This window comes from Haliaeetus albicilla, chromosome 11 (assembly GCF_947461875.1).
Source record: "Haliaeetus albicilla chromosome 11, bHalAlb1.1, whole genome shotgun sequence".
NCBI classification, from domain to species: domain Eukaryota; kingdom Metazoa; phylum Chordata; class Aves; order Accipitriformes; family Accipitridae; genus Haliaeetus; species Haliaeetus albicilla.
The window spans coordinates 40,207,789-40,220,152 of NC_091493.1; the positions used below are offsets into that span (position 1 = coordinate 40,207,789).

The window sequence follows — 12,364 nt, forward strand, 5'->3', positions numbered from 1 at the left end:
AAAAAAAAAAAAAAAAAAAAAGAAAAAGAAAAAATAAATCGTGAAAGGTCTCTCCGGAAAAAAAAAAAAAAAAGTTGATTAAATCCAAAGCTAGTATGGAGCTTTCTGTCTTTAATTGCTGTGGTGCAATGCTGATAACACGTAGTTATCATCGGAAAAGTTGACCAAGACAGGTTAAATAATTTAATAAGGAACTGCTTGTAATTATGTTATTTACAAGGTATGACAGAGGTTTGAGGAAGAAACAGAAGCTGATCTCAGGGAAATGGACGGGTTTGGGTGACCCCTGGAGCATGGAGTTTGAATTATGGAGATGGGGGGCTGAGAGGTGACTATGGACTAGAGGAGAACAAGATGACTTTTCACCTCAGCACATTTAACTTTTAAATCCAAATAAACGTCTCGCGTTACTAGATCATCGCATTATAAAAGAAAAGGACTAATCCCGGCCAGTTTCGGAGTGCCTAGGAAGAGGGTTGCCCTTTCCTCACCGAGGAAAAATATCGCCAAGAAAAGTTACGATGGGGGAAAACTGCATTTAAAAATAAATCTGGGCAACTTGATGGGTTTTTCCCTCTCCTCTCTCCCTCGCTAAATTAATTATATCAAACATCTGCTCACATGACGTTGTACTTAATGCCACACACGCTATGTAGTGATGCCAACGCTTCCTCGACCAGCAACAACACACCTTTTTCCCTTTTAAAAAGATCCTCCGGTAATAGGTATCCGAGTCACCCGCTCAGGTAAATGAAAAGTAGGTGCGGTCTACCGGTTTAATATTCCACCCCACCCCCCCGCCCCCGAGCAAGGGCAAAATACAAACTTGGTAACTTGCGTGTTAAGAAAAAGCGTAAACTTTCTCACCTGTTTGGTCATGGAGTCTATTAGACGAACATACAGGTCCTGCTCTGTCCTAACTCCTGGGGAGGGAAAGCAGAGACAAATTCCTATCAGGATTTCAATAGCGAACCACCCAAATTACATAATGAAAGCATGAGGTCAGGCAATTAACTGCAACGGACAGGGATCGGCACTCGCGCCAGGCTTAAAAATAAAATTTAAAAAAAAAAAAAGGCCAGAAATCACCTAATGGCAGGGTTCTCGTCCACTCCCGAACCCGGCGCTTGGGGGCCGTGCCCCAGAGCCCCCCCCGGGCAGGCTCGCTGCCGGCCCCGGTGCCGGGGGGGGTTTGGGCACCGGGGCTGACAAGCCGCCCCCCCGCGGGCCGCCCTCGCCTTTGGGGACCCCGCTCCGCCCGGGCCGGGGCTCCGCTCTGCCCGCTCCCTGCGCTCACCCCGTCCCAGTAATTACCATTAATTCGCAAAACTGGAAAAAAAGTCACTTAAAAGTGCTGTTCTGCTGGAGCAGCGATCGATCCCCTTTTTTACTTTCCACTTCAAGACCGACCGGTTAATCATGTGAAGTACCATTGACTTATTGATCGTTTATGTTTTGTTTTCCTTATATGCCAAGGAAAGAGCCGTGTTTACACGCGTGTAATTTTAATCTCAAAATCTTTATATCCTTTTCCAAAAGGCCTTGAAAGGGAAAGTAAGACTTTTCTGCGGCCCGCGGACGTTCAAAAATGAGGTAGCGAGAACTTACCATTGCTATACAATAACTGAAGTTTATAATGAATTCCATTGTTAGTTTTTTCATTGTTTGGCTCCTGCAAGTAACGATAAATAATTACATTTAGCACGAAAAATATCTCCCTCCTCCTGACGTACATTTTTCTGGTCCCTGAAGCGGCTGGGAATTAACAGTTTGCAGAAATTCAGCCCCCGGTCACTTTTGTGGAGCGCTGATGATGTCATTATCTCGGTGCAAATATGTCATGTTTAGCCGTTTTCCCCGCGTTAACGTAAGCTGGGGACGCGGCGGTAAGTTTCTGAACGCGGGGTCTGTTCGGAGCGGCCGCGGGAACGGGGGGGACCCGCACGTGGTCCGGGCGCCTCGGGAGTACCGTGGGCTTGAAAATTATCTTTCATCAATTAAATCACACCTAAACGCTTTGGGTGGGTTTGGGAGGTTGGGGTGGTTTTTGTTGGGGTTGGGGTTTTTTTAAAAGAAGGGGAAGGAAAAAAAAAGGGATAACAGGCAGACTTACTTTCTCTTTCTCCACAAAGTCCACAAAAGCTGTTCTCTCAATCTCCACTGGCTGCCCCTGCCTGTCGTACAGAGCTAAGACGAAGTGGAAAAAATTGGATTTTCTGAGATTGGAAGGCGGCTGTTTCTCGAAATGTGCCCGAGCCAGCCCCACGCCGCTGCGGGAGAAAACAAGACAAGGCGTGGGTGAGAGCGGCCGGCGCGGCGGGAAGGGGCGCGCAGGCACCGCGGCCGCGGGGGGATGCGGGGATGCGCGGAGCGGCGCGGAGCGGAGCGGGGAGGCTGTAAGTGATACGGGGCGGGCGGGGGGGGGTGGGGGGGGCTGGGGGGGGGGGATTTACGGCCGGGATGAGAAATACAGGAGGAGAAAACCGCCGGGAGAGGATTTGGCAGACGTACCTTTGGGCGGCCGTGTTAGCATCCACTACCCCAGCAGTATGCATCCATGAGCGGACGGGATTCATCCCACTGCCCAGCGGTTCTTCTTTCATGGTCGTCCCACCTCTTGGTATATTTTCCTGAATCCCAAACATTAAAACAAATTTGGGCAAAACCAGCTCCTAACCAAAAGGGGTTAAAATTGAGGGAAATGTCAGATACGGGGTGGGTTGGTTGTTGCTTGATTTTCTCTCTCTCTCTCTCTCTCTCTCTCCTTGGCGACTGGAATATAAGAGATGACTTTACTCCCTGTGATCAGTAGGAGAAAAGCCCAGTTCAAGTCTTGCTTCCTTCTTCAATCTGTCCTGTATTGGCACGACATAAACAATTTACTGAGTACTTCTGTGCAGCGAGTTGGATGGCGTTCCAGTTTGGTGGTTTAAAAAAAAAAAAAAAAAAAGGAAAAAAAAAAAAGAAAGAAAAAGTGTAACTGCAGCCGGCGACACTGCGAGGTTGCTTTTTTTTTGTTGTTTTTTTGGGGAGGGGGGGTAAAAGAATAAATATTTTTGTTGTTGTTTGCAGACGCGCTCAACGTGGTGTCATCCTAGTAAAACCGCCTCGGAAAAAAAAAAAAAGCTTCAGGACACTGCTGAATCGACCACTTTCTGGCAAGGCTCTCCTGCTCCAAAAGACAAATAAACGGAGGGGGGAGAAGGAAAAAAAAAAAAAAAAAAAAAAAAAGAAGAAGAAGGGAAAAAAAAAAAAATACTGATTACCGCGGAGGTGTTCCCGGGCACACGGGAGAACGGGGCGCGGGCCCGTGGCGTCTCACGGAATGGACGGAGGCGCGCAGAGCCCGGCCCTCCCTCCCCGAGGAGCGCGCCCTTCCCCGGGAGCCGGGCCCCCGCCACCGCGGGAGAGGTGTCGTCACTGATGACGTAGGCGGTGGGCGGGGTCGCGGCCATATATGGAGCGTGGGGTTTAGGCACTCGCCGGCGCGCTCCCGCCCGGATCCGGGTCCCCCCCTCCCCCCCTTTGGGGGGGGACGGGACACCCGGGTCCGGGCGGGAGCGCGCCGGCGATGTCCCAAATCTCTTCTTCACCCTCTCACCCATTCCCAGCCCTGACCGCCCCCCCCCCGTGGGCCGCAGGACGGGGGTGGGCAGGGAGAGACGTGACCCTCGTGGAAGGGTCGTGGGGCTGTTTGGGGGAGAGGAGGTTGGGGACGGACAAAGAGGAGGAGGGGGCTGCCGCCGGCCCCCTGCGCGGTCCTGGGTGTAGGAAAACAGGCGCGCACGGAAAGAGGTGGATTTGAAGTCCTGGTCCGCGCGCACATATATATATATATCTCCACGGCTATACGTCCGCCTTGTCCATATATATCTATATCCGCCTGGAGGGATGAGCTTTTTCCGCCCAGTGTGGGTTAGGACTTCCTTATTTTTTTTTTTTTTTTTTTTTTTGGAGGGGGGGGTGATTGCCGAGGTCCGCGCGCTAATATTTTAATTAATCGGTGAAAATCGAAGTCCGATTTGTGTTATCAGGAGACCCCCCGATCCTTTCTCCAAGGGGTGAGGAGAAAAAAAAAAAAAAGATGTGTTAGAAAGCAATCTATTTTGCTGGTGTTGGGGGTTAATGACTATTGCCAAAGATAAGTGAATTATCAAAGCTGTTGCTCTACCCGATCTCAAAATCCATTACATTGCTGGCCGTCTAATTAAATACGTAAGTATAATAAAATCATATTTTATGACTATTTGAGGGTAATGAGATTAGTCTTTAGAAGCGATCGCCACATATTAAAGATGCCACTGTCTATAGAATGTTAATAACCTTAAATCAAAGTGTATGGAAACTATTCATGAGAAATTAAAAGAAAATTCCTGTATTCATAATCAGCCCGGAGCTTTTGAGGTACAGTAGAGCAGATTACAAAACCAAACACTTTTATCGCGGAGGGAAGAGCGAACCAAAGTTCCCAAACAATGCGGTGCTCGGGGTGGAGATGGCATTTGGTGCCACGGACACATTTAGGGACCTCGGGCGGGCGCCGGGGGCTGGGGGCTGCCGGTCCCCCCAGCCCGCAAAATCCGCCCTCCTAAAAAGAAGGTAAAAATGCCCAACAACGCTATAATTGTCACGTATTTCCTAAAATGCAGAGAACAATGCCGAAGTTGGTTCTTCCCCCTGCTAACGAAAGCGTAATGCTTAAAATCATTTACAGTATCTTTAATTCAGATTACACGCGCCAAGGCGATTTAAATCTGATTACCAAATTAGAAGGTTTTAAAACAAATCCTTTTAAATCTGATACTGTTGACTAAGGAGGGGAAAAAAAAAAAGTTCCATAAGCCCATCACATAAGGTAACGATCCTGCCCCAGAAAGAAAGGGAGTTTTAAACCTTTTTGACAACAAATGCAGCTGCCCCACTATTTTGGACGATATTAAGCGAAAATGAATGCAAATCTGTGTTCAGAAGCCATCTGGCCAGAAATGGGGGAATCAGCTGCTCTTCACAACAGGCTCTGAGGCTGAATCTATTTCAGCTCATTTTCTAGATCATCTGGTCCTGCACCCAAAGCGTGGAAAATACGGTCTTTATCATTCACCAACTTTATCTTTTTTTTTTTTTTTTTGTCACTCCGCGGCTGGCTGCGAGCTGCCGGCAGCCGGCAGCCCGCCCGGGATGCTCCCTGCCCGCTCCGCACCTCTCCGCACCTCTCCCAGGCCGCCATCCTGCGGGGCAGCATCCTCCCCCCCCCTCCCCGACAAGTTCTCCCCGGTCCGGGAGGGGAGGCCGGCCCAGGGTTGGGGCTGGGGGGGGGGGGGCTGTTGGAGAAGCGGCCCGGGCCGACCCCCCCCCCCCAGCCCCGGCCGCGTCCCACTCTCGGGGAGGCCGGCAGGGACGGAGGGGGGGTCGTCCCGCCGCCCCGGCACCTTGCACGGGAGAGGCGGCGGGGGAGCGGGGCCCCGGCCGCGGCCCGGCGCCGGGCGGGCAGGGGGTGTGAGCGGCTGCCGGGGGCGGCCCGAGCCCTCCCGGCTCCGCGGCCCTCCTCCTCCTCCTCCTCCTCCTCCTCCCTCCTCCTCCTCCTCCTCCTTCACCACCTCCTCCTCCTCCTCCTCCTCCGGCGCGGCGCGCCAAGTCTCCCTTTTGTGTGAATTTACGGGGTGAGGCTTCAGTGATCCCCCCGCAAATTTGCATTTAAATAGCGACATCAAGCGATTCGCGTGCCACACACCAGTGGGCTCCCAGATGTCACGGCGGAGCCGGTCAGATGGCCGCAGCCCAGCTGTCCCCGTCCCCCAACCCCCACGACCCCCTCCCTCCAAGCATCACCACTAACCCCCCCCCTCCGCCCCGACCCGGCCCCGCTCCGCGGCCCCCCGCGCCCGGTGCGCCCCGCCGCCGCCGTGCCGGCACCGCCTGCCGCGGTCCGGGCGGGGAGACCTCCGCGGCCGCGATAAATCACGCCTGGGAGCCCGTCCTCCTCCCCCCCCCCCCCCGCCTCTCGCCCCGCACCGCATAATAACACATAATCACACGCTGTACGTGGATCGCGCGGATTAAAATTGACAGCCTCATTGCCACGGCCGGTACAGGATCCTCCTAAACTTTATTATTTTTATTTATTTATTTATTTATTTTTTCCTTGGGACAATCCCCTCGGGACTATTATCTTAATCATTTCACTTTTTTTTTTTTTTTTCTTTTTCTTTTTTCCCTTTTCTCCCCCGTTTCACATTTCAAACCACAAAAGTTTCAAGCCCGTATTTACTTTCCCGTGAATTCCGTCGCGGACCCGTGTGGGCCGCCGGCCCACGGCCGGCCACCCCCCCTACACCACCACCCCCCCCCCGCCCCGGAGCGGCTCCCACCCGCAGAAACTTTCCCAGCGGAAAGTTCCGCGGGGAGAGGCGAGCGGCGGCCCCGGCCCTGCCCTCCGGCAGCTCCCCGCTGCCTTTGGGGGGGCTCGGCCGGGCCCCGCGCAAGCTCGCCAAGGTGCATATTTCAATTTTATTGTTTGAAGGCACCTTCATTGCTAACGCGCTCGCTTACGGGAGGTGTAATTTATGCCCGGTTTAACCGAAACAAATCTCCGCTAACTCTTGCTTCCTGCGCCGCAGAGCAGTGAGAAATGTGTATTTTCGGGTATTTTCAGAGGAGCCTCGGGGTGCCCAGGTACCGCGGCTCCGCTGCCGGGGCGGGGGCCGGGGGCCGGCGGCTAATTCAGGGCGGCCGTTCACGGGGGGAGGCGCGGCGGAGGGGGGGTGGGTGTAATTAACGCGGGGGCGCAGCACCGCGGAGGGCCCGGCCCGGCCCCTTGCGCGGGGCTCCGCGCAACCTGCGCCCACGGCGGCCGTGCAGAGGCCCGGGAGCGGAGCGGAGCCGAGCCCAGGGCGAGGGCTGGGGGCTGCCGCCGGTGGTTTGGACCGCGCAGACCCCCTCCTCCCCTGGCAAAGGGACACCCCCCCCCCCCCGGGTCCCGCAAAAGACCAAGTTTGCGGGAGGGCGCAGGGGGTTTTGGACCCCCAGGCTGCTCCGGCTCCTCTCGCCGGCCTCGCCCGCCTTTCGGGATTTATTTTTCCCCCGCCTTGGGCTGGTGTCAATATTTCAATCCGAATTCCTAAGCATCCCGGGCCCGGGGATTAAAAAAAAAAAACCAAAAAAACCCCGGGTGGTAAAAGCGAGCGGGCACAGCGGTGCGGTGCCAAGACCCGCATCTGTCGCCCGCCCTGCGGGGATGCGCAGGGAGCGGCGGGTCGGCCCGCTCCGCGCTCCGCGCAGGTCACCGCGGGGCCGGTGGTGGGAGCGGGAGGGTGGAGGGGGGGGGACACACGGGACAGACACGGGGACGGGACGGACACCCCGTCCCTGTCCCTGCCCGGGCCCTTCGAGCAGAGCCGTCGGGGCCCGGCCGCCCCGGGGCCCTTTCGGCGGACCGTACGCGCCCCTTTGCGCGCCCCGCGGTCGGGCTGCGCGGTGGGGTGCTGGAGCCGCCTTCCAGTAAAGCAACTCCTCGTCGGTGCAGGGGGGTTTTACTCAAACCGGCGCTTGGCCCTGCGCTCCTTTAGGAGCGCGTTGGCGGTCCGGCGCCCCAATATTGTTAAATGAAGAATTAGCTCTTAAAAAAAAAAAAGAAAAAAAAAAAAAGGCTTAAACTTTCCCCGTGCCCGACTGCCAGCCCCGTGCGTCCAACGAGAGCTTTTCCTCGGAAGGGAAAACTCCCCGCGGCTGCAGCCCGGCTCCCGGCTGTCCGACGGCGCGGCCCGGGCGCTGCCCTGGCCGGGGGCGGGCGGGGGGGGGGATGCCGCCCACCGCCGTTTCCCTGCTCCCTGGGGCCGGGGTGGGGGGGCGGGAGGGGTGGGGAGGAGGTGGGTTTTTTTGGGGGGGGGGACACACGACACGAAGCGGCTCCCCGCCAGCACGGCGGAGGGGAAGCCGCCCCCGCGGTGGGGTGCGGGACGGGCGCGGGCGCGCAGCCGGGGCCGCGGGGAGCTGGCGGCCGGACAGGTCCTGTCGTGCGGCGAGAACAATATAAACTGACTCCAACTGAACAAACAAGGATCGATCAGATAATTTCAGATATTATAATTGGCTTTAATTAAACACACTTCGTTCTAATTAACTCTGAAATTTTAGCATGCTTTGGGACGTTGGTGTCTGATTTGATATTGTCAGTCCAGATGTCCTAATAAAATTCAATCCTCCACTCAAGACTTCAATATTCACTAAGAACAAAATGCAAATTAAATGTAAAACCTAAAGTATCGCCAAAGGTATAATCAAGAAAGGTGTCTCAAAACTTCTCACTTTTTATTACGCAGTAGTTAGAAAATGCAGATTACATCCTAACAAGACCTCTACTGAATAATATAAACCTTAACCCTTTCGTGGCCGAGGCTGCCTCTCCCCGACGCTCTGCCCTGAAGGGCTCCGCTAGCATCCTACCCCGACACACCGTCCCGTACCCCGCCGTCCCGGGGCTGGGGGGGGGGCGAGGACTGCACGAAACGGGCGCCGGCCCGGCCGGGGAGAACCGGCGGGAGCCCCGCGGAACGGCGAGCTCCTCGCCGCCGCCGCCGCCGCACCGGCGGAGCAAAACTTTCCGCTTTAACGAGTACTTTTCTCCCCGAGGCGGCCAGCGGTGCGGGCCCCGGCCCGGCCCCGGCATCCCCGTCTCCCCGTCCCGTCGCGATAGACGGCGGGCAAAGCCCCGGCGCCGCGCCGGTACCGGGCACCGGGCACCGGGTACCGGGCATCGCGGCTCTCCTCGGCGGGAAGGTCCCCGTCCCCTCGCCCCGGAGCCTTTGCCGCTGCGAGCCACGAGGGTCTTTTAAATAATTCAAGCCCCGGGAGCGGGTCGGCGGTGCGCGGAGCGGCGGCGGAGCAGCCTCCCGGCCCCGGCGAGAGCCCCGGGGCGCTTGGCCGGGGGAGCCCCCGAGCTGCGGCTCCCGGTCGAGCCGCAACCTTCCTCCGTTGGCAGCAGCGGGGCGAGCAGCGCTCGGAAAGCCGGGCTATTCCCACATTAAACGTTTGTATGTTTTCCATGCTAATGGAGTCACTTAGAGCTGTTGCTAATTTAACTTTTTAAAAAGGCCGCAGCGTGGCGATTTGCATTTTCTTTAGGATATTGAAATGAGGAGGAAACCGCTGGGCGGTGAGGCTGCCCAGAGCGTAGCTGGGGGCCATGCAGAAATAAAAACAGCTCAAGAAAAGAAGAAAGAAAGAAACCCTCTTCTCTTCTAGACTATTAATAAGCAATTTGTCCCGCTGAAATTTACATTGCAAAGACAAACGGGTCGGGGCGCCCGGCTGCCGCCCAGCCCGGCCGGGGCCCCCGCCGCCCCCCCCCGCCCCGTTCCGCGCTTCCCCCCCCCCCGGCACACTCCCCCCCCCCAACGTCGCTCCCACTTTCAGCAAGAAGCCGCGCAATTCCCGCGGCCGGGGCGGGCGGCTGGGGCGCTTTCCCCCGGCTTGGAATTGCCGAGGCGTTTCCGAGCGCTCGGTGAAGAACCGCGGCCCCGGCTTTTAGGGTCAACAACAAGTGCTGAGCTCGCCGTTTCTCTCCCCAGATTCTCTCCCCCCCCTCCCCGTCTCGCCGCAGAGAAGGCGTCCGCGGCTCTAGCGTGGGGACGGTGTGCCATCTACAGGACACTGCGCGGCCGGCCGCGCAACGCGCCCGCCGGCCCCCGCCGCCGGCAGAACCGACGTGCCCGCTTCTCCCCCCCCCGCCCCTGCCATTTTGGTTACGAAGCATCGATTATTTGTTATTTGAACTTTGAAACGCCGGATTAAAACTTTGCGGGCGGCGGCGCCGCCGCCTGCGATTTTTTTTTTCAGGCGTCGGATTAGAAGATATGAAATGTAAAGATAACGCCATTTGATTTGTTAGTCTAACTCCGCGATTTGAGAGTTGATGTCCCCAAAGACCAGGCTAGCTTTTTCCCTTTATTTATTTTTATTAAAACATCAATCTACTCCGGAGCTGGGTGAACTCAGTTTCACCTAGAGAACATAAAATTCTCCATACCAAGGAAATAAGCACCTTTCATAAATCAACAGTATTCCTGACAGATCGATCAATTTTTGGTTGTTAATCCGAAAGGAGGAGTTTTAATTGCTTCCTGCCTTTTAGCCCGGGCACCTCGGCGCGTCGGCTCCGGCAGCGCCCGGCTTCTCCCCTTTTGTGCTCGGGAGTGGAGGGGGGGGGAAAAGCCCCGGAGACCCGGCCCTGCCGCCCAAACCCCGCGCAGCGCAGCGCAGCGCCGGCCGCGCTCCGCCCGGGCCCGCCGGCGCGTAGCATCCCCCCCCCCAAACACCACCCCCCCACCACCACCCACCCCCCCCTCGCCCCGCCGCGCTACCTGCGCGCAAGCGGCCGCCGAGTCACTGCGAGGCGGGACGGCGGTGGCTGCGCAAGGGGCGCGCAGAGGCGCGCACGGACGCGCGGTGCCCGCGCACGGCCCGTCCCAGGTAAGCGGGCGCTCCCCCCCCCACCACCCCCAGCTCCCACCCACCCCCAAACCCGCCCCGCTCCCTGCCGCCTCCCCCCCCCCACCGCGCAGAGGCGCGCAGCCAGCGGACCCCGCAGGAGCGGGACCCGCTTACGCGGGCGCTTACCTTTCGCGGACTAATTAAAGCCGGGGAGAGGTTTTCCTGGGGAAAGCCCCAACCCGGGCGGAGGGCAGCGTTTATTGAGGAGGGGAACGGCGGAGGAGTGTGCGTGTGCTCTTGCGCGCTTTAATACACTACTTACCCACCGCAGCCTCGCCGAGGCTCTGTGGGGCACGGCGGTGCGCGGAGCGCAGCAGTGCGCAAGCGCCCCCCCCGCGTTGCGCGGGCGGGAGGCGGGCGGGAGGCGCGGGGCGCCCGCGGGGGCGGAATCGGCGGCGTGGGCCCCCCCCCGGGGGTGGAGTGGGGGGGCGGGCGGACCGAGCCCCGTCCCATCCCATTCCATCCCATCCCGTCCCGTCCCGTCCCGTCCCGTCCCGTCCCATCCCGCCGCGGTACCACGGACATCCCCCCCACCCCACCCCGGGGGGCCCGGGCTGTGCCCCATCCCACGGAGCGGTCACCCGGAAAGTCGGGGGGCGAAAGGGCGGTCGATTCTCAGAGGTAAAACCCTTCGGAAAGGCAACAGTTTTGTCCTGCGGGGCTGCAGGCTCCGGGGGTGTTCGGCGTGGGAACTTACCGCTCCTAACTTTTCGGTCACACGCAGGAGCGAAATTGCTGGAGAGACGCTGGTGACATCTTTTCAAAGTGTTTAACTGTTTTCATCTACCCACCCCAGCTCGAGCTGATGCTTACAACTCGCGCCCCTTTGTCTTATTGGGCGCGATGCTGGCAGGTACTGGGCTTCAAGAACTTCTCGGCTACGCTCATCCGTGATTTTGAGCTGCCTGTGGCTGTACTGGCAACACGGCGTGCAAAGAATGCTACTGGCTAGCAGAAATTTTATTTTGTTTATTTCTGCTCTTCCCCTCCCTCTCCTAGTTTAGTGGAGGAACTCTTGCAGTATTGGTTCATCTTTGAGGAGGGGATAGCAGCCGTGATATTTAGCACGCTGGCCGCTACGGTGGGTACTTTCTAGTGATCCGGCACCTTTGTAAGTGATGCACAGTTACGAGATGTGAAGGGGTTTAGAAAAAAAAGTAGCGGTTTCCAGGTCAGGCAGATTCCTGCACTGAAGTGAAGCCACGGTTTAGGAACGGAGCTACATTTATAAAAAAATAAGCCCACCAGTGTTGACCTTGCTTATAAATTCAAGTAACATCCACCTTTAGGTTTGTTCTGACAGCAGCCGCTTTCTGGTTTGGTTTTAATTCGTACAGAGTGGTCGCTTTTAGCAGCCGGGAGAGGAGAGGGGCTGCCGGCGGCTGGGCAGGAGCCCATCTGCGTTGGTTTGGAGGACACCAGACCTGTGCCTGAGGTGGGCGAGGGGATGCTGGCCATGGCCAACGCTACCCTTCGCACCGGGGTCCGTCGCAGAGCTTTCCGCTTGTCCCGGGCAGGGGGACCTCACGGGGCTGTTTCTGCTGCGTTCGCCCACAGACAAGCTTGGCTGCTGCTTACACCGGTGTAAATGCTTGGGAAAAGGCTGTCCAGATGTGCCAGAGGTATTTAAAGTCGGGTTTAGACCTCACCAAGACAAGACAACTCTGGTCCCGCTCGCCGGTGTCCCAATGCGGCACCACTACAGGTGGAGGTGCTTCGGCTTAGCGTTTCGTGGAAGGTTTTTCATGCCTGGCCTGGGGCTTGGAGGGTGGACCTGGGGTCTGGTGACCCAGCAGGAATCACTGACGGTGGCCTTAGGAAGTCCACTGGGGGAAACCGGAGGATCTGAACGTCCGTTGTTTTACAACATACGCAT

The 12,364-nt window shown here is 57.3% G+C and overlaps 1 protein-coding gene and 1 long non-coding RNA gene across 21 annotated transcripts in view; one reads left to right on the forward strand and one right to left on the reverse strand.

Moving 5' to 3' along the window:
* EBF3 (EBF transcription factor 3) overlaps positions 1-10,823 on the reverse strand; it is a 135,435-nt gene extending 124,612 nt beyond the window's left edge. For 18 of the 19 annotated variants that reach the window (XM_069797239.1, XM_069797233.1, XM_069797232.1 and 15 more), the window contains exons 1-4: positions 2,512-3,075; positions 2,114-2,270; positions 1,609-1,672; positions 868-923 (exon numbers count right to left, since the gene is read on the reverse strand). In XM_069797239.1, coding sequence (XP_069653340.1) covers positions 868-923; positions 1,609-1,672; positions 2,114-2,270; positions 2,512-2,645 — 411 coding nt within the window. In that variant the 5' untranslated portion in view covers positions 2,646-3,075. Of the gene's footprint in view, positions 1-867; positions 924-1,608; positions 1,673-2,113; positions 2,271-2,511; positions 3,170-10,614 lie in introns of those variants that run through there. The other variant, XM_069797229.1, reaches the window with a different exon arrangement.
* Positions 1,707-3,205, forward strand: LOC138687817 (uncharacterized). Of its 2 annotated transcripts, none has more exons than XR_011326954.1 (3): positions 1,707-1,886; positions 2,133-2,298; positions 3,073-3,205. It is a non-coding gene; the product is annotated as an uncharacterized lncRNA (long non-coding RNA). The 2 variants fall into 2 exon arrangements; XR_011326955.1 differs by having other exon boundaries at positions 2,133-2,396; positions 3,073-3,158.
* Positions 10,824-12,364: the final 1,541 nt, after the last annotated feature.